Source organism: Chiroxiphia lanceolata, chromosome 18, assembly GCF_009829145.1.
Source record: "Chiroxiphia lanceolata isolate bChiLan1 chromosome 18, bChiLan1.pri, whole genome shotgun sequence".
Taxonomy (NCBI): Eukaryota; Metazoa; Chordata; class Aves; order Passeriformes; family Pipridae; genus Chiroxiphia; species Chiroxiphia lanceolata.
Genome location: NC_045654.1, coordinates 13,728,433 through 13,753,680, shown reverse-complemented (window position 1 = coordinate 13,753,680; position 25,248 = coordinate 13,728,433). Strand labels below are relative to the sequence as shown.

At 40.2% G+C, this 25,248-nt stretch overlaps 1 protein-coding gene across 1 annotated transcript; it reads right to left on the bottom strand.

Moving 5' to 3' along the window:
• Positions 1–1,054: 1,054 nt before the first annotated feature.
• CHFR (checkpoint with forkhead and ring finger domains) lies at positions 1,055–23,645 on the bottom strand. Its single transcript, XM_032705712.1, has 18 exons — positions 23,567–23,645; positions 23,042–23,186; positions 20,865–20,964; positions 15,669–15,778; positions 14,078–14,134; positions 13,712–13,924; positions 13,014–13,229; positions 12,561–12,717; positions 12,178–12,332; positions 11,503–11,665; positions 10,473–10,615; positions 10,001–10,120; positions 9,600–9,683; positions 8,830–8,900; positions 7,844–7,931; positions 7,559–7,666; positions 6,399–6,471; positions 1,055–4,228 (listed from the first exon to the last, which is right to left on the bottom strand). Exons 2-18 carry the CDS (start codon positions 23,172–23,174, stop codon positions 4,186–4,188), a joined length of 2,034 nt encoding a protein of 677 aa, XP_032561603.1. The 5' UTR covers positions 23,175–23,186; positions 23,567–23,645; the 3' UTR covers positions 1,055–4,185.
• Positions 23,646–25,248: the final 1,603 nt, after the last annotated feature.

The window sequence follows — 25,248 nt, the reverse complement described above, 5'->3', positions numbered from 1 at the left end:
CTACCTTCCAGTGACTGTTGATTTACTTTTAAGAGGGCAGACTGTACAAAATAAGGCCCCTTTCCAGCAGAACGTTCTCAGGGGCCACAGGAAACCTGATTTTCAGAGCATAATTTGGAATTAAGCATTCTCTTCCCAAATTCCTAAGTCCTTTTGCTTGAATCAACTTATGTCCCTCAGCTCTTGCTGCAGGCTAAGCCACCTGCCCTCCCCAGCTCTGCTGAAGACCAGACATTGATACAAAATGGATGTGTTCTGTTTGCTGAATGAAGAGCTAATGATTAACCCTGGAGTGCCAAATATCAATATTTTCCTATCAAATTCAATGAAAACGGTATCAGAGTTCAAACAAATTATCCTCTAAAATTGCTGCTTTAAGTCCTTGAGCCACACTGAGGGCTCTGGGATTGCCACGGGCTGTTGGGACCAGCCTGGGGCAGCTGCCAAGGGCCAGACCTTGAACTGCCTCTCCCATCACACCACCACCCTTCCTCATTCTGCACAGAGGAAGAGCTTGTGCTGTGCCAGAACAGATCACTCAATAGAGCATCAATCCAAAGCCAGCAGCATCCTCAAACTGAAGTAGTTACAGGTCATTTGTTGATATAATGGAGTATAAAACAATTAAACCCACCAATGGAAGTGCAAGACAAGCCAAAACTACCAGTTTTAAGGTCTATCAGCTTGACTTCATGGTACACAGAACACAGTGTTCTCACTTTTATGTTACTTGAGTTTCATTTAAATTTAGTCTGAAGAACAAATGACTGCTGGTTTAAGAGCAGTAACGCAGATTAGCCACAAACATTAAACGGTTTCCAGCTGCAAGTATGGGAATGGCAGCAGCACAAAAATCCTGGGATGCTGAACTGCAATTTGAAGCTTAACAACCCTGGCATCAGTCTTCCACCTCAGATACAACAGGGTGCAGACAAGTCCTCCTATTTACTCAGCAAGGGAAAAGTTCTATTCAGAAAAAGTTCTGTTAACAATAGCCATTTGAAACCTTACAATTTATACAAATTAGATGGTTGCAAATATGAACACAATATGACAATTATTTCCTCTAGCCTGCTGTTAAGTCCACAGTGGTATAATGCTTGTCACTTCAGAGTTTATGGTGTTGCAAGAATTTAAAATAGCATCTACTTTCTAAGAAGTAGCAAACCTTTTTATTTGTTAGCATCTTGAAGCCATCTTAATTTTGCTTATTCATTATAAATCCTGTAGAGACGACTGATGACCCTTTGCAATATCATGTGACACCAACTCCTGTAATTTCCAGTAACTACAAGTTCAGGGATGATATCCACTTGTAAAACCCCAGCATTCAAATAACTAACATGCTCATGACCAGGCATCAGCAAAGTGCTGCCTACATCCATTTCTGTGGGGAGGGGACATGACACAAGAGAAACAGAAACAGACAACTTTTTTTTTTTTTTTTTAATTAATAAGTTCTTAGTTCAGGAAAAAAATAAATCACAAAAGAGAACTGGAAGAACTACTCTCCACCTTCTTTATAAAAGAACTTCCTCAAAGAGAGAGACTATAACCTTGTTCACCACTATGTCAAACCCTATCATAAGCACCTCGGTTTCCACAGCTATTCTACCACGTTTCATGCTCAGCTTCCAAACATCTCTTATAAAGGAGGTGGGGATGTGCTTTAGACAGGTTAAAAATATGCTGCACCTTTACAGTATTTAAACAATTACACCAAGCATAGTTCATACATTTATCACATTAACTATCACCTGGTAAACATACATTTGAAAAGGTCTAATGTAGAGTATGTAATACCCATGACAGATACTCTTACTTACTTAAGAGCATATAAAGATCAGGATTTATTCACCCTCCCTATCTGCAAGTTAATTTCTGATCTCTTCCTGGTACAATATAAATGAAAAAAAATAAAAGAATCCCTTCATTCCATTGCACTACCGCAACCCTAAATGCATAGAAAGGCAGATTAATGACCTGTGACAGGGAAAAGGAAGAGGGGTTTATAAAAGGAATCTGAAGAGCATCTACTGCACAGGTAGTTCAGATGTTAAGCAGAAGTTCTGTTGATTGGTTTTCCCCCCAGTTTTTTTTTCTTACAGTCACACAAAACACCCCTGTACAAACAGAACCCGAGTAAGTGCAAGGCAGGTCGTACATTGTACTGCAGACACATTACTCTGGACCAACAAAGAAACTTCAGCACAAGAGGCCTGAACACTAGAACAGGGACAAGCCTATGCTGAAAGCCCATCTGGGGTGTGGGAGTGGTGAATGGGAATGCAAAGCACATTTCTGCATATAATGTGCAAAGGCTTGATCTCCACAACTGCACTTAATTTGCTACATGCACAGCCAGAGATGAAAATGAGATCAAAACCAGCTGGGAATGGTTGTCCTGAGAAGATACAATAACCATTAAAAAATCTAAACATAAAATACAAATACAGAAGCAACAGAACATTGTTAATAATACTAAAAGACAGAAACACACTGTTGTTGTTAAAAGAAGTTTCAAGTAATATTCCAGATCCAACTTCAATCCTACTCACAGGAGAAAATGCCCAGAGATTAGGAAAAGAAGTCCACACCAAAGTGTATTTTAATAGCATACAGGCATGGTCAACAGACCCATCCTTGCAACAGCTATTTTAAAAAATAAAAATCTGAACAGAAAGACATAATTCTAATTAGCATTCATATTAACATGTGCATTGCTGGAAATAGTTGTTTAATTCACTGCAACCAGTAGACACGATGTGCTGCATCATTTGTGCTCCATTATATCACAAGATATCGTGTGTGCACTTTTTAACACCCAAGTATAAATCCTGCTCATAAAATAAGGCATACTCAAAAACAACATGGTATCTACAGAGGTAACTTGGTATGCTTTCTTCTCATTCTGCTTCACTCTTCTAGGTGTGATGTAAAAAGAAAAATTGGTCCCAGTTGAGGCTTGTCAACATTGTAAATCAGATTATGATGAAACAGGTTAGATCATATCAATTTGGGGGGAGGGGAGGAGGGGGATTTTTCTTATTTTTAATGACACTTGGGACATCTCCTGAATGAGCTCTGCAGAAGGCATGAAAAAAAATATCTACATTTATTATGTCAGTGACACCAGTGTTCCCCTTCATCATCCCTATCTCTACCCCTATCCAGAAATGCCTCCATATTGCTACAATTTGTCCAAACTGACTTATTTTGTGTAAGATTGTTCCTTCCAGTAAAGCTGCTATATTCTGTTTTAAATTATAGCTTTTTCTACATTTTCACCAGTGTATGCATGCTAGAGAACAGCTGCATTGCAGAGGTACATATTTAGCACACGGTATCAAACCAAAAAAGAAATACAAAAGAAAGGAACCAGTGTGTCCTACTGGCTGCTCTATGTCAAAAGCACTGTTTGGTCTTCTGATATAAAACAATACAGAAGTAATAGTAGCAGAAGTCTGTTCTGCTTCAAGTATTACCCCAACTTTAAACATGATTTTCAAACTTTTGTGCAACTCTTTTTGTAATTTCATGTGAATAAAAACATCAACATGTCTAAACTAAGAAAAGAAACTGTCCTACTTCCACTGTAACACTGCACATATGGTAGGAGCTTTAAGTTGAAACAGCTGTTTAATGGATGGATTTTTTTGAAGGAGCATTCATGTGGTTTCCAGCCCAAATGCAATGGGCAGCAACGAAAGATCAGACTACCACAAAATGCAGTTACAAATATCCACTGACAATTTCCTTCTTAAATATTAATGGCTCTTGAAATACCCATCAGATACTTTTACAAAACTTCTCTATTTTAAGTCTAACGATTTTCCTTAGTTTCTCCACAAGTAGTGCAAATACACTCCTTATTCTTAGGTCATCCCAAGATATGGCTGGGTTTTGTGGGGGTGATTTCTGTTCGTGTTCTTCACTGAAGTGACACAGGGACACTGTAGTCATGAGGATGGAATGCAATGCCTGCTGGACTATCTTGGGAAAAAAAAAATCTACCTCATTCATGTACAGCTGTAAAATTCTACAAATTAAAAATTTCACATCAGACTACCTGATGCAAAAATCATTGATTCCCTGCTATGGGGGGAACTGAGAAGATCCCCTGAAACCTTAAACTGTACAAGCAGTGTAAGAGGTTTTTGTCCCCCCTCTACAGACTACAGGTATTCAGTTCTTGAATCGTGTTTGCTCACAAATGTGATTGAATTTCCTGAAAATAAAATAAAAACAACAAGTATTAAAATGTAACAAAAGTTCTCAGAAGTCAGGCAACAAAAGCAAGTCATCATCTTTCACAGGATATTTTAAATGTTAAACAGTTTAAAGCAGAACATTCACACACTAAAATACCTGTTTTTCAGAACCTGTTTATGTTGTACTTTACTACCATGTTATGTGCAACAGGATTTTCAACATCTCTCGTGCCCAACCCTTGTTAGTTTTCTTGTGCACACAAGAGCCCTGTTATTAAACATTCCCCTATACTTCTGCATACTTAAACCCAGAAGGCAACTAAAACAGGAGTTGGTGGATTAATTTTCCCCTGCAAGATATTAGTAATTTTTAGCAGACAGCATTACACCAGTCACTAAGAACTGGCATTAACCCGGCTGAGGATACATTTCAACACAAATGCGTTCTCTCAATGGCTCAGAATCTTCTGGAAAGGAAAAGTTTTTCTCAGCCTGTATTATGTAAGTTTTATGGGAATGGCAAGCCTGTCTTCAGGGATTAAACAGATAACACAGTTTTTGTACAAGGCACTTCTTCCCAACTCTCAAAAACCTCTCACTGTTCATTCTTTGTTTTTCTCTGACTGGGGTTTTGTGTCCCCTGACACACAACTGACACAGGAGTGGGGTGCTGAGTGTGTGTGGACCTGGGGAGGAGATGATGCCAAGGGGACCACGAATTTTCCTCCTCTTGCTGAATTAGATCAAAGATTACAAAAACCTTGCTGACATAACGAAACTACTCAGCAAAACAGTGTAGCTCAATTAAAAAAAACTTAACCAGGTATTTAGAAGTAGTATGACAAGACTGTTTGCTTTTGTGGATTTTAGAAACTAAGAGCAGCAGCCAGTAAAGTTCTAGGAACAGCTGATGCTTGAAAGAAAAGATAAATTAAAAAAAAAAAGAGAAGAAAAAAAGGAAAGAAAAACCCCGAGTCATTTCTATTCTAGATGAAATTATCCCCACAATATGACCAAAGACACACAGTGAGTACTTTGATATTGAATTAACTCTAACATTTCAAAACAGAATCTCCTCTGGGAACACAGAGTAATGTGAAGTTACAGATAGCTGTGGTACTTCAAATTACATCTGCAGCTTAAATCCAAAATTATTTTTGAAAGCTATTTGGTAAAACCCTCTGAATTTGTAAGAGACTGCCGATGAATATTTTACAAGTCTGTCTTATGATCTGCTTGCCTGAGATGTACAGACTGGTTATTTTCAACCCACAGTACCTGAAATATTAAAGGAATTATGCTAAGTGTGTATGTACATTGCAACATTAGAAAGATACTGCAGAATCTACTATTCATTAGGGCAATTTCTGAATAAGGGATAATTGCTCCTCTCTCTTAAATTGCACTGAGCATTTAGAGAATTATTCATAAAGCAAGAAGGATTTTTCAACCCTCCCTGGAACCAGTTGGCTCCTAGGTAGAAAATTTTTGTTTTGGTTTTACGAGTCTTTAATATTTGTCATTCCACATGTGCATCTTTTCATAAGAATAAAACTACATTGGTCATCAGTGGCCTTGATTTTTTTTTTAATCAAGAAGCTTGATTTATTTTGGAAAAATATTTCTCAGAAGTGACCAGATACCAAGAGTCCAAGTTCCCTGGATTAAAACCCTTGAGAAGCAGAGGGTTAACCTCTCTTCAGACTCAGTATTTCATTTTCAACACATGCCAGATTCCTTGGGTCAGGGTTGTAAGATCTAGAAACTCCTCCAAAACCAGGAACTGCTTAGGAACCTGCTGTGGTTTATGTTGCATGTTCCAAGCTTCTCTTGTTGCTAATTATTCCCACCAATTTATCCCTTCAATGTAAGCTGCACTTCACTAAAAGAGGCACTCCTTCCACTCCAGTGGGTGGAAAAATAAACTCAAGAAGTGTCAGCAATGGGTTACATCAACTTACAAGTGCTGGCAGTGCCCTTCTGACATGCACAAAGGGCTCATTTCAAAGCTGGGCTAAAAACAAAAATGACAATGAAATCCCCAAAGCTCACCCAGTTCTGCCTTATGCTGCAACAGTGTTACTCACACAATTCCTGGCACGGCAAAGGTTGCTTTTTGGGTTGTTGTTAGTGGTTTTTTTTTAAAGAAACACAAACCAAACTCACTCTGTGCAGTGTCTGACTTACATGGCATGATGTGCTTTGACCTGAGTTCGACAGTTGCGCCCCCAGTAGCAGTCGGGACGGGACGTGACAGTCACTGCAGGGAGAGTAAATGAAATGACACATTTATTTAAAAAGTCATTAATGAGGTGATGGAGATTATTAAGCCACTGCTAATGGAGGTTACTCATCAGAGCAGGCTTTGTAGAGAAACAAGGCAGGAATGGCATAAAACACCTGTACAACTACACTGGTTCACCTTACTGGGAACAAAGCAAACACTCTGTGAGGGACAAAAAACTAATTTTGAATATTAAACTCATGCAGACATGATGAAAGGATTTGGTTCTCGGTGCTGTCAACTGAAGTTTTACCCTTAAGTTTAAGAGAGACTGACTTGGCAGTTAAAGACACTGGGCATTTGTCTAGATACATTTCCATACAAGAGAAAAATTATTAATTTGGGTAGAGTTTGTTGCTTTCCCCTCAGTTTCACATACACTACAACTCAGCTGTCCAGCAGGTCGTTATCCTAAACTGAAAAGCAACACTAAGGAGAAACCAGGTTGTTGCTCATTCTGCACAGCACCAGAAGCAGATTTCTCAACAGCTGAAGACAGGGAAGCTGTTGTTAACAACAGGAACTACATGGACAAAAGTAATATTTGAAAGGAAACTGCTGGAACAGCCTCTGTTCCAAATGATTTAGGTCTGAAGGAGGTACAGCTGGCTGCATGCTATTTTATACTAAAACTGTAAATGCAAACAGATCTAGAATTAGTTAATGAAAGCATTCTTGTTCCTAGTTGAGAGCTGGTAAAATGTGGAATTGTTCAAGAGGTGCATCATTTTATATATTTAAATGGGAAAATAAATTCAGTTACAGCAACTAGTTCTTGTTGACTATATCCTGAATTTTACTGACTTTCTCTTTTTGCTCTGCAGATACACTTATTCTACAGATGAGAAATCACACTGAAAGAAAAGATTCCATTCAGGAGTCTGACAATAACTACACACAAGCTTAGCAGCTGACAAGTAAAGCAATCAGAAGATATTAGCCCTGTAAGGAGATTTGCACTGGGCTACATGAAAGGGCCAGGAGAACACGGATACAAAGATAAAACTGATGTTACTTAACTTTAAGTGACTTTTCCCCCCTTACTGTGCAAAACAATCCCCACCTGGCAGTTCAGCAGCAGGAATATTCTGCCTGTACTGGTAGGCGAGTTCTCGGAAGCTGCGAAGGCCACAACAGTAGCAAAGCACTGTGTTCCCAGTAATTCTGTAATCTGGGGGCAAAACCAGTTTGTGCAGAGTGTCAGTGTAAGGCTCGAGAAATCAGATGGAACTGAGGAGGCTGGACAGCACTTGCCATGCACACAGAAGTCCAAACCTCCTGGTAACATTACACTAGAGTTATGTACAGACAAGGAGTTACACACATGCAAACTGAACACAGCACATACCTGACAACATAAAAACTCCTCTTTGAAGAGCTAAGAGGCTTTCGTTTAACATGTTTTTCCACGTCAGACCCCTGGATGCCAGGTAATCCTGAAAAGAGCAACTTCAGTGCTTAGCCTAGAAAAACCTTCAACCTTAAAGAGTAACCAAACAATTTATTCTCAAATATCTCTAGATCTAACTACATTTTCAAAATGGGTTGATGCTAATTACAAGTAAATATTAAATATATTTAACTTAATTATCAAGATACTTTCAGACCACCAATAAAACCTTCTACTACATTTTTTTTTTTTTCAGGAACAACCCTCACTTTTGCCAGAAGTTTGCAAATAGATTCACGTCAGTCACACTTTTCTTTGCCCCAAATCAAGATTTCACACAGCTTACATAACTTAGGTAACCCTGCTATGGTATAAGCAAAATCTTTTCCATGCAACTTAGCGTGAAATTTTGTCTGGGACAGAATGTTTAACAAGCCTTGCTTTCCTGGCATATTTTTAGTGAAATTTTTTTCTCTTAACTAATATTTTGGATGTTACACCTTAGACTTTAGAAACTGGCTTCCCCAACAAAAACAACCAAACATATCTAGACTCTACAGTGTGCCTACCAGTCATTTAAATTCAAATTCAGAACCAGGTCTAGAATTTTGGCCTTCTTGGAACCTATCAGGCACACACATTGGAGAAAATAAACACCAGGATTCCAGGGAAGTGAATTTTGCTGTTGTTAATTGATGCCCTCTTACACAGACAGGTGTGACAGAGACACTCCAAGATACTTCCAAAGCAGACACAGCAAACTGTAACTTTGCTCCAGCTGATCGCTTGGGGCTCATTTAATCTGCCTTTTAGAATCAGGTTCTGCAGGTGACACAAAGCTGCCACTGCAACTGTTGGGCAGCACAACACTTTCATTTCATCAGCAAGTACATCTTAAACCTTGTACATTTGTTATTATCACACGCAAAGATTGTTAAACTTACCTTTAGGATATCTGACTCGTAGTGGTTGTTATTTAGGACTCCATCTAAACACTTATCACCAAGATTTATTTCTAATTAGAAAAAGAAGAAGAAAAGTTACTATTTCTTCCCCCACCTCCGTGGCCCTCACACATTTTCTGAAGGTTCTTCTTTTGCCTGAAATAATGTGCACAGGCTCATGTGAGCACCAAGCACAGGACTACATTCAACATTTTCATGTGATATGTAACTTCCATTGGCAAAGACAAGACATTGATATTTTACAATTTCACCTTTAGTCCACAAACACTACAAATAAGCTGCATAAACTAACAGTGCTACTAAAGCATATTCCATTAGCCTCAAACTGCAGCCAAACCATTCCAACTGTTTCAATTTAGTTCTGGAAAAAATGTCTAAAACCTTAAGTTTTAGAAGTCTGCATGTTTAAGAGGGCAAGGCTCTTTTCTAATCAGTGAACATCAGATGTTCAGTGTATGATTCTCTTCCTAGGCTGAAATACACCATATTTTTAATATGGAAAAGCATTGTGCTTAACAAGTGTGGTTTCTAAGCCCAATCTGGTATGAAGACACAATGTGAAATCCTCTGAGTTAGGACACATACCACTTGAATTTTTTGTGTTTGTGGTGTGAGGACACAGCTCTTGTTTCTTTTTGCATGACTGTGCTACAAATTAATGTATATTTCTTAAATTACCTAAAATTCAAGACAGACAGACATTATTGTAAAGTGAGCAGGCTCATAAGAAACAGATTATTCCACAATACCACAGAATGGTGCCAAACAGCCAAAACATGCCATCCGAGTGCAGCCCCAGTACAAGTGACAGAAGGGTTGCAGACAAACTGTACCTGTAAAATAACAAAGAAAATCCCTGTAAGGACCTCCACACAACAAAATTCAACAGTTACTGTTCTTATACATCAATAACAACAGAGCCCTGATAAACTTGGCTTAAAAAAGGTACAACTTTCTCATTTAAAATACATTCTATAGATCGATAAAATTCTACAAAAGAAGGTACTTTTACTCTGTCTGTACAAGAGTTCAGATATAGAAAACTCATCTAAAAAACAGTCTTCAAAGTAAATTTAAGTTTAATAAAAAGTAAAGAGAGAGTTAGTTCTGTAGCCAAGATTTAAAGCAATAAGATGAAAAATGTACACACATTGCTGAGGAGCAACATGAGGATTCTGCTCACGCTCTGCTCTGCGGTCAGGCATGGGCTGGAAACAGCAGGTGCATATTACATGACTTCCTTGAGCAGGACACACATATTCCTGGACAGCTAGAAGGGTTCAAAAGGGAAAAAAAAGATAGACTGAACAAGGTACACAACTGCAATCTGGACTAGGAGTCTTAGTGAATATTAACAACATAAAAATCTCAAAACTAGAGTCAAATGTCATGATATTTGCAAAGACACTGGTGTGATGGTGTTACTCTCAGTACCATGAGAGTGGCCTTGATTAGTTCATAACTTAGTACAGTGTTATAACACAGCTCATTGCTCAGTTCAGGGGAGTTGGAGACAATCTTTCAGGCTCCCTTCCAACCCAAACCATTCTGTGATTCTGTAACAGTTGTATGAGTTGTAGTGTTTCACTCCCACACTCCCGGGATGATGCCGTGACACTGACCTGCAGGGAAGTTGGCAGATGTTGATGGTGCATCCCCCAGGGCCTGCATTCCTCCTGCCTCTGTCTCCTGGCCTGTGCCAGGCACAGTTGGAACAGAGTGTCTTCGATACCCTGGGCACTGTCTGCACACTATATATGGTTGACTGAAAGAATAAAATAAAGTCACAGGAAACCACGCTGAACAAACACAAATATAACTTACATCTGTATGCTAGACAAGGTTGGTCAGACTCTCAAAGTTTAAATTTGGAACTTCCTCATTCAGTAACAGATGGAAGTTTACATAACTCAGTATCTCACAGCTGTGAAGACTGCTGCAGTTGGACAGATAAAAATTTGGGGGTTTATAGTAGCAGTTTTAAAAAGGAGGGGAAAAAAAAAAAAAAGCGCTCAATGTGACCAAAAGTGAGATGAACAAAAGACAGAGGTACAAAGCTGGAATAATTATCTACATGAAGAATTCTGTTCCCCTCCAGACATTGAGCAAAAAGTGTTTGCTGCTGGAAATAAAGAGGAGATATTTTGGTACTTGGGAATCTCCATCAGCTGCCTCCGTACCTTACACCCAGTGAAGGCAGCGTTCTAGACACATAAAAAAGTACAACCATTGCAGCTGCACTCACAGGGCATGGACTGCTTTACCTCCTGACAAGATCTTAGCCAGAAACCTGTCTTCTCTACAGCAACAGCCAATTTGTAAGTGGAAAAGGTAATTTCACGTATCTCACATGAAGCTGTTGCACAGTTCAGGATAGAACTGTTGGTCACAAACTGAATCTTGCTGAACTTCTAGGAAGTTCTAATTTTTTTTTTTTTGACTGCTCAAGGTTCAGTAGGATGGCCAGTAGAACTGCCAAGATAGTTACTGCTAAGAATGAACTTACCTGAAAACAAAAAAACTCAGATTCATTCTGACAATGATCACGGGAACACTACCAGCAGTAACAGCATTTGTGAAACTAGCTCAGTCTATGGGCTTACCCAAACATAAGTACATCTAATTCAGAGCACAACCTAAAAGTAGACATACCTGATATCTGAAGATTCACTATCTACATCTGACAATTCCAGTAAGTCTTCAGAACTTCCCTCCTCGTCTGAAAAAGACCTGCGCACCTTGGGCTGCAACATGTCTTGGGTAATTTTGTTTCTTGCGTCCATGCTGCGAACATCGTCCTCATTGCGACACTTATCTGGCACCAGAACCAAATCCACATTTCAAAAAAAAAAAAAACACCTCACATCCTTTACCTGCACCCTACTTTGTTAACACAGCTCTGTTTACTGTGTTCCCATTTCTGTAAAACTTGGTTTTGTATTAGAGAGTTGTAGAAGATCTTAGTTAAACTCCTCTCTCTGTTAATGAAATGTACTATCAGGCAACCTAAGTTTTCCTTTCAAGAGGCCATGATCGAAGTTAATCACAAGAAGGATATCAGATACTTCTGAAAAATATACTTGAATGTGGATTTAATGAAGTAACAAATTAAAATGAATAATTCTTAGATACTCAGTTACAGTATTATATCACCTTCCCCAAGTCATTATGTCACACTAACTACGCTTGTTTTCTTACAACCATGTCAGAGAACACAGCAGAGTGATAAAACACACAGGTATGGTACAGACCAGTGTGAGCATGTAGCAGTTATGCAGCTCATGTGTGAAATACAAGGGATTCTGCCACACACACTGTTCAACTTGCCTGGATGCTGAATCAGATAAGCTTCAACCAAGTTGTTCAAAATGTGATTTTTACAAATACGTTCTACCGGACAACGACAAGTTGGACAGAGGGAAGATCTTTCCATCCACCCTGAGTAGCAGGCAGCACAAAAAGTATGCATACAGGGCTGCAAGCTGGAAAACAAACAAATGGAGTCAAAACATAAATATTTCATTTTTTCAGATCCATTCATAACACTCAAAAAACCCGTTTGGCATTGATTTGACTATATAGATGAGGTGGGGGAAAGGGGACCCAGAAGAGCTTGTGAAAATGCTCATTATCCTGACCTCCTCAAACAGTTGTCACTGAATTTCGGGCATTATTACCACATGATTACAGCTTTTGTCACTCTTACATACCTTACACAGTCATGCAGCAGTTCTTGGCAGATAATGCAAGTTAATGTTTCTTCCATCTTATCTGGTTTCACATTTGATGTTTTTGCATCTTCAGAGCCAATTTTAATTATACATTCACTTGGAGGTGCTGGTGAAAGACCTGGACAAGTGTCTTCATCTACAAAGACAGAAGATTCCACAGGATATAGTTTTTGAAGCTTTTAATAAGTTACTTATTTTTATTCATGTACTTAAAAAAAGACCTGAAAGATATACACTGATTCACTGTTCACTGGCAGTGGTCCCACTAGAGGTTCTTGCTTTATACACAACAGCTTCTGCTACTGAAGACATTATTTTCACTGGACCAGAAACCAGAAGAAGCAAGAAACAAACTGAAGGACTGATGAGAGCTGTTCTAATTCAGTTTGGAGGGGGTGGGGGTTAGGTTGCACAGTACTGTAGTATACTTGCCTCCTTTTAGTTTCTTCTTTGCAGGTTCCAAACCTTCCTCCTCCCTTGTTCTTTGAGAATCCGATTCTGCTTCTTCTTTGTCAGTGATCTCTGAAGGGATTGCAGAAGTTTCAACATTCATATCCAGCTTTTCGTGTTTGTTGTGCAGTGCTCTTACACACCCAGATTCTGAGATGGAGAAAGCAGGCACAGGAGTGACAACTGGGGATTGTGAGCCTATAAAATAACAACAGAAACAAGGACATGGCTTAATACTGAGACAGGACATGTGAAACCAAAAGCTACTCAAACCCTGATGAGGCACATGCATCAATCCAAACATCTGAACAGGAAAAAGGGCAGCAGAAAAGCAATGTCTGCATAACTTAAATGCATTCTGAAACAATCTGACTAATTGCAAGACCTGGGGAGAAACAACCTATTAGTTGTGTAACCCTACTTAAAATCCCCACTCCTCTTTAAATTATAGAGTATTTATTCTTAAGACTCACAATTGCTTTACTCATCCATTAGGATTTACCCCTGCCTGCTCATAGAGAGAAAGTTAAAATGCACTTATCCACCTGGTATTTTCACTGGAACTTTACAAAGCAAATGCTAAAGACCCAGAGAGGACTAACAGATCATTTTTTTAAAATTCAAAACTGGAGTAACAGTTGATGGGATATCAAACTTGCAGTACTTGACACAATTCTTACCAGATGTAGATGGATTATCCTGTTGAACAGATGCAGACTCAATAAGAGAGGTAGAAGAAGCATTAAAGAGGTTAGATGTAGAAGTAGATGGCTGTGGTTCCTCATAGCAAGACTGAGTAGATGACTGTGATGAGGTAATTGGGGTCTCATCATTACTTCTTCCTGTACTTGAGGTATCTTTGGTCACATGGCATTGGTTTTCTACATTAACTTCTACAGTTGGAAGGGGGGAAAGGAAAGAAAAATATCTGTGTGACAGTCACCATATCATGGCTTCAAAATTCCAAGGAATCAAACTCTCTCAAGAGGGTTACATTAGTCATTGGAGCTTAACTCCTCTTCATGGATCTTGAATTACTTCCTTACCTACTGGTTGAGTTGCATCACCTTTTGTGTTTAAGGATTCATAAAGATAAGCAACATCTGAAAGAGATAAGATAGTATTTATCACAATCTTTAAACAAAAATTTGCTAACCCCCACATAAACAACTCACATAAACAACTTCTATTCACAAGTGGCTGCTTCCCCAAAGTGTCTGACAATGGAAGAGGCAAATGAGGGGTCACCTCAACAGCACCATGTTAATACTCCTACTTAGGAGGCAATTAGGAGCTGCACAGCAAGATCTTTTCTTCTCAGGAAACCAGGCAGAGCAGCTTTTGTGTGATGTTTAACTTGTGCCAGCCATGGGGCTTAATCATTTCTTAAACCTAAAATCTGCTCTGTGTCTGAACAAATTGTATTTTTACTCATAATGAATCAAAGTTCTTCGAAGAAGCTCGTTATTTCTGAGCTCACTCCTCAACTTCTTCAATCAGTATTATTTCATATCTTTTGAGATACATGAACTCAAAAATACAGATTAGGATTTGCCGTAAGTTTCACCCAGAAACTAATTTAGAATCTATCAATAAAATTAACTCCATAATATCCTTTTCTTCTCCATCTTACTTCATATTGTTCCAAAGATTCCCCTAACTTGCTACTTTTTGCATCTCCAATCACCTCCAAGCAAGAAAGACTCTCTTAGTTTGCAGCAACCCCTTTTCTGATCAAAAGTTAGAATATTGTCTCCTTCAGAGCTACTCAGAATGGCCAAATAGGCACATCAAATCTGAATTCTTCTCTGTCTTCAAAGGTGAAAAAGCAAAACTGAGGCTTGGTAATTCAAACACTTGTTAACCCACACAGAAAGCAGTGATTCAGTTCATTACAAAGTGTCTGGAAAATCGCCTGAGTAATTTCATCTGAGTAGCATCAAGTGCAGTGGTGCCAACTTAGAAAGGATCTGTGAGATAAACAAGCCATACAGACAGAAAAATACAGCTTAGCACTGCTTCATGTAACATTTGCATGAGACAGCATAAATCTGTCTGATCTGTCTATATATAAATTAACAGCAACTTCAGAAAGGAAGTATTTCAGTGGTATGTATGTATCTAGAATATTTTTCCAGGTTTACTAATTCTACTTACAGTGTAGGGCTTTCCCCACTTCCCCCTGGCTATTTTGCCTCTTCTCTCTTCAAAACAAAAAAAACCAACACACCCAAAACCCCCCAAAAAACCACACACAAAACAAAAATCTTTTGCAGCCTTTCCTTCTGGTGCCAAAAATTGCTTCACTGGGATATATAAAGTATCACTAAGTACCCCAGCAATTTGACTTCTAAAAGAAGCACTGGACATGTGATCAGAACCTCATTAGTTACCACTCCATGCATTAAGTTATGCCAAAACTACTTCTAGGCACATTTCAATTTCAGACAGTTGCTCAGACTTGTCTCTGTAAAAATTGGCACATCTATGACCTCTTCTCTAGAGAATTGTTTTTAAACATTAGCAAATTATTTCTCTTATAATTGAGTAATTCTATTTTAATTACACTGATATTTCTTTTCTCTCATGACTCAAAAGAAAATGACTCAGTATACCATTTAACAAATATTCACTTACTGTTCTCTGGCTCATTTTTTCTGTAAACAACATAGATCACATCCCCAGTCTGTAATGGGTATGTCTGCTTCTTAACCACTTTCTGTTTATTAATTACTGTTCCATTAGTACTGTAAAGATAAAGAAAAGATAACAGCATAAATGTTTTCGTAATTACATGGGAGAAGGAAAGGAAAACACCAGATACTTTCAAAGAAGAAAAACTATTGGCTACCCCCCAAAAAGTAAGTGGATTAAAAAAAAAAAAAAAAAAGTCCAGAAACAAAAAAATTCTCCCAAAGACAGAAATGCAGAGTTACTGAAACTTCAAAGCTCATTTTCAGCTACTGGTAAAGAGGTGATAGTTGGCAGACAAACCCTGATATTTGGCCAACGTCTCAAAACAATTAGAGGATTGTTTCTGTACTATAGCCTCCACCCTTTAAGTATAAAACCCTAAGGGGCAATAGGAGTTCTATTCAAAAAGTTCTGGGCTATGTTTTCCAATTAACACTGGGAATCTCCTAAAACATCCTGTGACAAAGGAACTTTTCCTGTGCACTTACCGATGCCATGCAGCATTATTTTTTCTCCCCTCTTCCTTCAAATAGTGAAAAAACTAAAATTCTGAGGTTACTTGGACTGTTTGCAACTCAAAACTGAGAAGTCAGTAAGGTGGAAAAAAGTTACTCATATTGAAAGATGAGTTGGAATTAATTATTTTGATACTAATAAAAAAATCAAAAACTTGTAGAAGAAATTAAACTGGGGAAGAGGAAAATGCAGAGCATTGACGGTTATTTTCTTTACCTCCTTTACTGTGGGGGATGTTGTACACACAAGCTACTAATGTTTTATAACCAAGTTATTCAAGTACTGAATAATTCCAGCTCGCTTGCAATAAGCCTCCTTCAGGGCTGCAGCACTTTCGAGTTTCAGACTTCAGCCATTCAAAATCTCAGCAAGTGGTACCAAATATAAACCAAATAAAAATATCTGCAGCACGAAACAACAGTAAACCTGTGCTGCCACCTCCTGGAGGCACCACCTGTGCCCAGGACACACCAGTGCCTCCCTAGACAGGGATGTTTGTTTAGAAATTAAGTGCCTTCCCTTCTCATTATCTCTCCTTTTAAAAAGCAAACTGGAAAATTCTCTTCTCGTTTAGTAACACGAGCAGAGAAAGAAAACTGGAACTTTTGTATTGTTGACTTTTTTTTGGACGCAGAGTCAAAACCATGACATTAAAAAGCAAAGGGAAAGCAAGCCCTTTGGAATCACCGCCACAAGTCTTGACCTAGGTATTAGTTCTTACATTACTGCTGCAATTGCTTTCACCATCCACTGTCCTTCACTATCTGCCTGGTTGCATCAACTAATCCAACATAAATGATCACAAAAAAAATAAAAATGCTACTTTAAACATTGAGAAACAAACAAAAATCTTTGGGTCATATTGGTATTCGCTCTATTAAAAAAACTTCAAGTTTTTCCCACAAGCAAGAAAACTATTTTAAGCTTGTCTTTTAACCTCAGGCATACAGATGTTGACTTGCCTGAAAGACATGAGGAGCAAAGAACCAGCAGAGCAATCACTAAATGAATACCAAAGTTTAGCAATTAAGAGGAAAAAAGAAGTTTAGCCAGTCTGTTAGGAACTACACTCATTTTTAATTTCACATTGATGGTAGTGATAATATATTAAAAAGCTTATGTTGAAGTGAAGATAGTGCCTCCTTCAATTGTCAAAGAAGCAGCAAAGCTTATACCAACCTCTAGAACCTGTCAGAGGTCCTTTAACAAAACTAGGAAACATCAAATCTGACCTCCTTTCCAGAAGGCACAACAAAACATGCCCTAAGAGTTCTAGACCTTCTTTTGTAATCAGACAGCTAAACTCAAGTAACAAGACTTGTCTCTTACTGAGATTTAGCTTCTACAGGCAATTCCTAGCCCAAATATTTCACTAAACACAGGGGAAATATGTCACAATGATGTATTTTATGAAATCTCTCTGTCATGACTGCAAAGTTCCAAGATGGTTATGGGGGACAATAACTCAACTAAGGTATTCTTGGAAAAAAAAAAGAATAAAACCCCAAAACATCACACATCTAGTGACCACTCAGGCTTGGCTTCACAAAGCAAGCTGCAGAAATAACTACCCAACACCCTGACCATCCAACTGACTACAAATAGGCAAATGTTTTCAGTTCTGCATTACACAGACTCCAGTGAGAGTTGCCTAATGAATTACTTGGCACGCACAGACCCAAATGAAGCAGGAACAAACTGACACTACCTAACACAGAAAACCATAAGCTTTTCTTCATTACATTAGCAAACTGAATCAGCTGTATTTATAGCTCAGCCAATAATCAAAGGGGAAAAAATTATCCAACTGCACCAGATAATTATATTGGCTTTTCATTTCCAGTTTCAGGCTTTAGCATGGGGCTTTTAACAGATATGGTGACATTTCAGATTAATGTTGTGGGTATTTTTCAACCAGACACACATGATAAATTGTGACATTTGCACATTCCTCTGATGTTTCAAATTAAGGTTCCCATAAAATAAGTAGAAACTACAATGAGAATCCCAAATATGAAGGCCATTCATTAAGAATTAATATTGAATTGAGGCCAACTGGCTGTACAATTTTTCAAGAGGAGATGAAAAACAGCACTATCAGATATAAATCGTCTGTGCTGTGAAACAATGTCACAAAAGGTCCCAATGTCACTTTTCTAAAGAGTGGAAGAAAAAAAAAAAAGTCTGGCCTTGACTCAATTCCAATGTGGTTGATGACTCTACAGTTTCATTAATGAACCATAAATTCCCTGTACTTCCCAATCCCAACTGCTGTGCAGAATTGATGTGAACACTCAGAACAGGCTCACTTTTGAAGTAGGTGAATTACCTACATGTTGCAAGATACCTTGGTATCCTTCCAAAAAAAACGCCAGTCTGTTACTTTTTAATAATTACTCCCATCCAGGAAAAGATTGTGATTTATGTTAAAGCTTCTGGGTTAATAGTTTCAATAGTTGTCAGCTATTTAAATGTATATTATACTGAACACACTGTAAACTTAAATGAGTTTTGAAGTCTTTTAAGGTACAGAATCCTGTCTGTACTGTAATTTTCCATTCTTGTAACATTCATGGAAATAGTTTTGACTGGTAGGGTGAGAAGAAGTCAGTAGCAGAAAGGACACCAACTGCAGATCAACCTCCGATTTACCCACAGAAAGGAAATATCAGCCTTGGGTAAACAGTTTTCTGTTCTGAAACATCACTTACTACTTACAATCTTTAAAAAAAATTCCTAGAAGATAAAAAGAGGAGGTTTAAAAATAAACTACATTAGTTGCCTTCAAAATGTCTTTTTCAAAATGGAGAATCTTACAATTGCTTTTACTTGGGGCAAGCCAACTGCTGCCTCCACTGTGTTAGATCAGCTTGTATAATTTGTTTTCTTTCAAGAAGAATAAAGCAACTAGTGCATGGTTTGGAAAATAAAGCAGAAACATATCCCCAAAAAGGGCGAGTCTGGGAGTATTTTATTGTACTATTTGCTAACTCTTGGCTTCTGTTACTTCCAAACTTCTATTTGCTCAACAATTTTGAGTTCTCTGCACACTTTCTTTCACCTGCAAATTTATGGTAATTCTTTCCAAAGTAGATTCAAGAACTCACTATGCTAACAGGGAGATAGAAACCAATGCTGCCTGTCTACATATATCTGATTATACTCTCTGGGTGAGCCACAGTACAGAAACAAAGTCCACTCAGTCCCACTGTCCCACACCCGCTGCCTCCTTCAATGCATTCCTCTTCACAGAAAAATCTGAGCTTGACCACAGCAATGCTTCCAAACTGTTTTCCACTTCAGAGAAGAAAAAGCTGACACTGCAGTATTTTTCTGGGACTCTGGGCATCTGTATGGCCAACCCAAACATTCAAAAATCATCTTCTTTCAGCCTGCTTGATTTTTTGGAACTCGTCTGTTATTTGGCACAAACACTGCAAGACCCAGAAGAGTCTTGTGCAGGTTTGGTTTCTTGATTCAGCAAATGGCAGCCACACTTCACACCAACTCAGAGGAGGCAGAACACAGGATCTTACTCCTCTTTGTTGGATGTACAGAGGTGTACCAGGCACCAGCAGCTCCCTGGCAGTACTCCATGGGTGCAGCCCTTCTGCTACACTACCTGGTAACAAGCCTCACCTTTTCATGAATATATCACAGAAAATTAACTTTAATTTGGCTTTGTTAGTTGTCTACTAGCTGCACTTTCTGCCTCGGGGGGTGGGCAGGGGGGAAAAAAAAAAAAGTAGGCAGGAATGTTTCTGCATTATGCACAATTTATTTAGCTTGTTTTATCCTAATGTTGGTCTAAACCAATTCTACCACGGAGAGTTTCTCAAGCTTAGATTTACAGCTACACTCTTAGACTGTCATGATAGCCAATATGGCTTGATTTGTTGCTTGAAACATCTTGAAATTTAGGATTGTATTGGAGAATGACAATTATAAGCCATTTCCTAGATATCCCAGCCAGGTCTTCTATTTTTCCCAATAATTTAGCATTCTGTCCCACAGTTTCTTAGAGTATAATCCCTCCAGAAATCTATCCAGGATATCCTGGACATACCTGTAGCTACAACCTTGAAGAGGAGAGGAAATACACCCTCATCAAGTTTGTGGATGACAAGAAAGCAGGGGCAGGGCTGGGCTGCCCCCAGGGGCACTTTGGCCAGAGGAATGGGCTGATGGGAATGTCATGGCATTCCACACAGACACACTCCAAGTCCTGTGCCTGGGACAGAAGAACCACGTTCAACAGAACAGGTTAGAGACTGCCCAGAGAGGGCTCCTGGTGGATCTTATGACTAAGCACAAGATCTCACCCCCTGGACTTCTGCCTAGGCTTAAATCAGCAGCCTGCCCTGGCAGGGGTGAAGGCCTACAGCACACTGGGCTGGATTAACAGGAGTGCAGGCTGAAACTCAAGCAAAGTGGTTATTATTCCCCTTTACTTGGAATTCATTAGTCAACATCTAAATATCACATCTAGTTTTGGGTCACCTGGTACAAGGAAGGTCTTGATAAATTTGAGCAAGTCCAGCTATTGATGCCTCAAGCAACAAACAAGATTTTTCTTCACAGACTAAAGGGAAGACAAGATTAGAAGCTCACAAAAGAACCAACCTTGTATCTTCCAATGACACTTGACCAGATTCTTCATCCACTATGATTTTACAGTGATCTCCAGACACCAACTTGTTGCCGGGGAAAGATAAGTCACAACCTTAAAAAGAAAGGAGATTTTCCAGTGTGCTTAAAAATACACATTACACAGTCAGATCAGCATTCTACATGGCTATAAATGCAACACAAACTGACTCATGTACATCTGCAATAGTTCAAAACTTCTACTGTCACATAGACAGCAACACAGTCTACTGTGTGGTACAGAAATACAAATGGTGAGATAGACCCATGTGCTGATATAAACTTATTTCAAACTTCTGAAGATGTTTCAGTTCCCTTCCCCCCCAGTTGTAGCCCTCACAGATGGTAAACAAATTATAATAACTCTGTTCTAGACTTGTACAGAAATAAACTCACAAACATTGGAAGTATTCAATCCAAATCCTAGAGGCACATATCACAGAGCACCCAACTGTTTTCCCACATCATTGTGATACTGTTTCATTGGATTTAACTTCTGTTTCATTCTGGTATACTGGGGGGAGTGGTAGGAACCAAGAGCTGATAGACAGAAAAGTATCACTTTCCTATCTTACAGCCATTTTCTTTTGTTTGTGTTTAAATAGGAAAATTTTCCTCATTGCTGTTGACAACACTATTGTGTTAATAAAGCTGAAGAGAATCTCAAATCCAGGACTAAGATTTATGGATACACAGGAGAAGTGTCATGACAATGTTGATGTGATAGAAACCTTCCTACCTATGACTCCAGGGCTCTGACCAGATCTCATCTTTTCACTTCACTTTAATGCTGAATGTTCACGGCAACACTCAATTTTCCCACTGATCTCTCTCACAAATTACTCAAAGCACTTGCTTACACAAGAATTACAATTAACAACAATGGTTCCCTTCCACCTATTCACACTGTGGGTGCACTGATCTCAGCCTTCCCAAACATGTCCAGAAGGAAAGCAGCAGCCACTACACGTGCAGGGGATGGTTCATCACCAGCCTACTCATAATATCCAAGGAAGAAGCAACAACTACTGTCCCCACACAACTTGTGATGCTGGGAAACTCACTGAAAGCAAGCAGACTAAATTTGATTCAGGAGTATGCCACCATTTCCCTTCTATTTTACAGAGTTAAGACTGTCACATGGCAGCAGAAGGACAAAATGCTCTAAACAAGCAATTCTAATGCTCCTGAAGATTTTACAAGCAGTACTTATGACCCAAAATTTGTAACCATTCATTTTATGAATACATTAGCTAATAGTTACAAAAGAAAAAGAAAATGCAAAAATTCATCTTTTTTTTTTGCAAGTTCACTCTCAACTAGACATCAATTTGAAGAATTTACCAATGGCTTAACGATAAGCAATCTCAATATCTATCACCAAATGTAAATTGGCAAAACATTTTTCTTACAATACACTATCTGAACTTCTAACAGAGCTATAACATCGGGTGTTTGTTCAAGACTATTTACAGGATGTGACTGATCAGCCAAATTGCTTGAACTGATAAACAGGAAAAAGAATATTACTCCTGTCAGGGCAGAATAAAAAACTTAAAACACTTCAATGATTGTTTCATCTACAGTAAGCATGAAATCCTTTAAAATAAAGGCACACAGTAAAAGCCTTAGACTCTGGGAATAAAACTTTCAAATCCACTCTCACAGAAACTTTCAGTACTTGTTGGCAGTCTTTATATGGCCAGAAGAATTAAGGGCTTTTAATGTGGGTGTTTTCTTTTCTGTGAAGCAGAAGCATTTTGCATGGCAGTTCCAACTTATTTTAACCACAGAAATGAAATGAGAACGTAAACAGGGCTGGTGCACAGAAACTCTCCTGAATCAACAACCATTTTTCCTTATTTGTACAAAGTACCACAGCCAACCAACCTAAAAGGCGTATTCACTTCCAAACGTGCCCGTGTTTCAAGTTAGTGAAAAAGGAAAGGTCGGCATGAAACGACTTCTTCACATAACCAAGAAAAACTACTTCACACAACCAAGAAGTAAATTAGGAATATGGGATGGCCTGGCAAGCACCTCCAAGAGCTGAAAGCACCAAACCCAGCTAGTTTCAGAGCACCTTGCTGTGTTTTAAAGGCCAGGAGGGGGTATCCCTGCTGTCCCCCGAACACCTCTCTTCTCTGTCCCACCTTTCTTCCTCCCGATGGTCCATTCCCTTTTCAGCAGCAGGACGTGCGGCTCTGCCCCCTCAGCGCCCAGCCGGGTCAGCTTCCCCCAGGGCTGCGGCTGCTGGCTCTGCTCGCCTCCTTCCGACCGCTCCATTTGGATTCACATCTGACAAAAACACAAACAAAGCCAACCCACGCCCCACCATCACGCAGCGCCCGGGGAGGGCTCGGGGAAGGGCCGGGCCCCCCGCGCCGCTGCCCCGCACCCCCGGGGGCTGCCCCGGCCCCTGCCCGGCCGCTTCCTTTTGTGTGGGGCTGGAAATCCTTCCCTCCCTCCCCTCGGCCCCCCGCAGCCAGCCCATCGCCTTCCCTGCGCCCCCACCCCGCTGGGCCGCTCCCCGCCCGGGGGGGAGCGAGCTGAGGCGGCTCCGTCTGTCTGTCCGTCCGTCCGTCCGCTCCCTCGCCCGCGCGGGCAGGGGCGATGCCCGGGGCCGCGGCGCCCCCGCTCCGTCCCCGCTCCCTCCCCGTTCCCGTCCCCGCTCTCACTCCAGCGCCGGGCCCGGGCGGCTCCTGTCAACAGACGGCGCCCCATCAGCTGATGCGCGCGGGGCGGGGCCAGCGCGCCCATTGGCCAGCGCGCCCGGGAGGGGCGGGACTTCCGCCTCCCACCACCGAGTTGCGCCGGCCGGAGCGGCTCCGCGTCCGGTGAGGCCGCGCCGCGCCGCCGCCCATAGGGGAAAGCGGGCCCGCCGAGGGGCTGAGGCGGCGGGGACGCCCCGGCGGACATGTTGGGTCAGGGCAGGCTCGCAGGCGGGACAAGGCGCTCGCCGCCATCTTTGCTGCGGGCACGTGGATTCCTTAACAGAGGGTGGTGTGTGCCGGCAGCCGCCTGTCCCCCAACAGTGGGGTCACGTATCACCACGTGCAGCAAATTTAGTTCAGATCCTCGATATTGAAGAGTTATTAGTTTGCCAGCAGCGGCCACATTAAAGGAACATACTTGGTGTTCCAGGGACGGGCTTTAGAAAGCAAGCTCCCCCTGAGGTGGGATCAGGGCCTGCTGATGGGGTTCGTGCATGGACAGCCCCAGTTTCACTCAGGGGGCTCTTCCAAACCCAAACCTGCCGTTACTGTGGAAAACAGCAGGTGACAGAGCTTTCTGCACCTTGTCACTTTACTCTTTGTTGCCCCATCAACCACCTCATTTCAACATCCCCATCCTCATCTACAGTAGTTGGAAAGTAGCTTTGAAAAGACCCAAACCAGCAAACACACACAGAAACAAAAGAGGTGCTTTCCCCTTTGTGTAAAACACTATCGCCCACTACTACCCACTTATTGATCTACTTGTTTCTCTGTATTGGTTTGGGTTTTTTTCCCCTGGGACATTTGTATCACATGTACCATCATTTTTTAGGCGAATTAGCGCTTCACATAAAGTGGCTCCTTAACCAAACAGATTGTGATCCTTTTGCACACTATCACTAGCAACATTCCAGTTGTGAATTACTTTATCGTGTTCCTCTGAAGGCCTCAAACAGTGTTAAGTTCATCAAAACAGAGGAGGGACAGTCTGAGCTCTCCTGGATGTCCCTGCTGGTTGCTGGTTATCTTCTTAATTAGTTACCAAAGTACAGAGGCAGCAAACCCTATTTTCCCCCTTCACCCAAATGATTTTGAAGTCTGGATTAAATGAGAAGACAGAAGACATGAAAAGGGAAACAGAATACTGAAAACAAAACCATTTGCAATTCTTGGCATTGATACTCCTACTTGGTTCACAGGCTCGAGCTCTCAGATTTTGGTTTTACCTTAACCTTTCCTGGAAGCCCTGTAGATCCCCTCAGCCACACAGATCTCACTCCAGGCTGTGCAAGAGAGCTGCACGGCACCACTGATAAAGCAAAATTATTCAAATACTTAACTGATATCTAACATACAGTATTGCTTAGTTCTCAATTGCATGGGCCTCAGGTCAGGAAAAAAAAGTAGGCAGACATGTAAGTCAAAATTGATACATGTTCTTAAGAGCTTTGTGTTATTGACCTTAGCCTATAACTCTTCCCTTCGTAACAATACTGTGAAAAAATGGTTCTTTGAGACCTAACTGTCTGCATTCCTCCAAAAGAATTTGTCTGTAAAATACCCTGCTTGCTTTCAACTTTGTCCTCACTGAGGAATTGTGCCTTTTATACATTCCAGGAGAGGCACATCAGTGGAAGTTACAA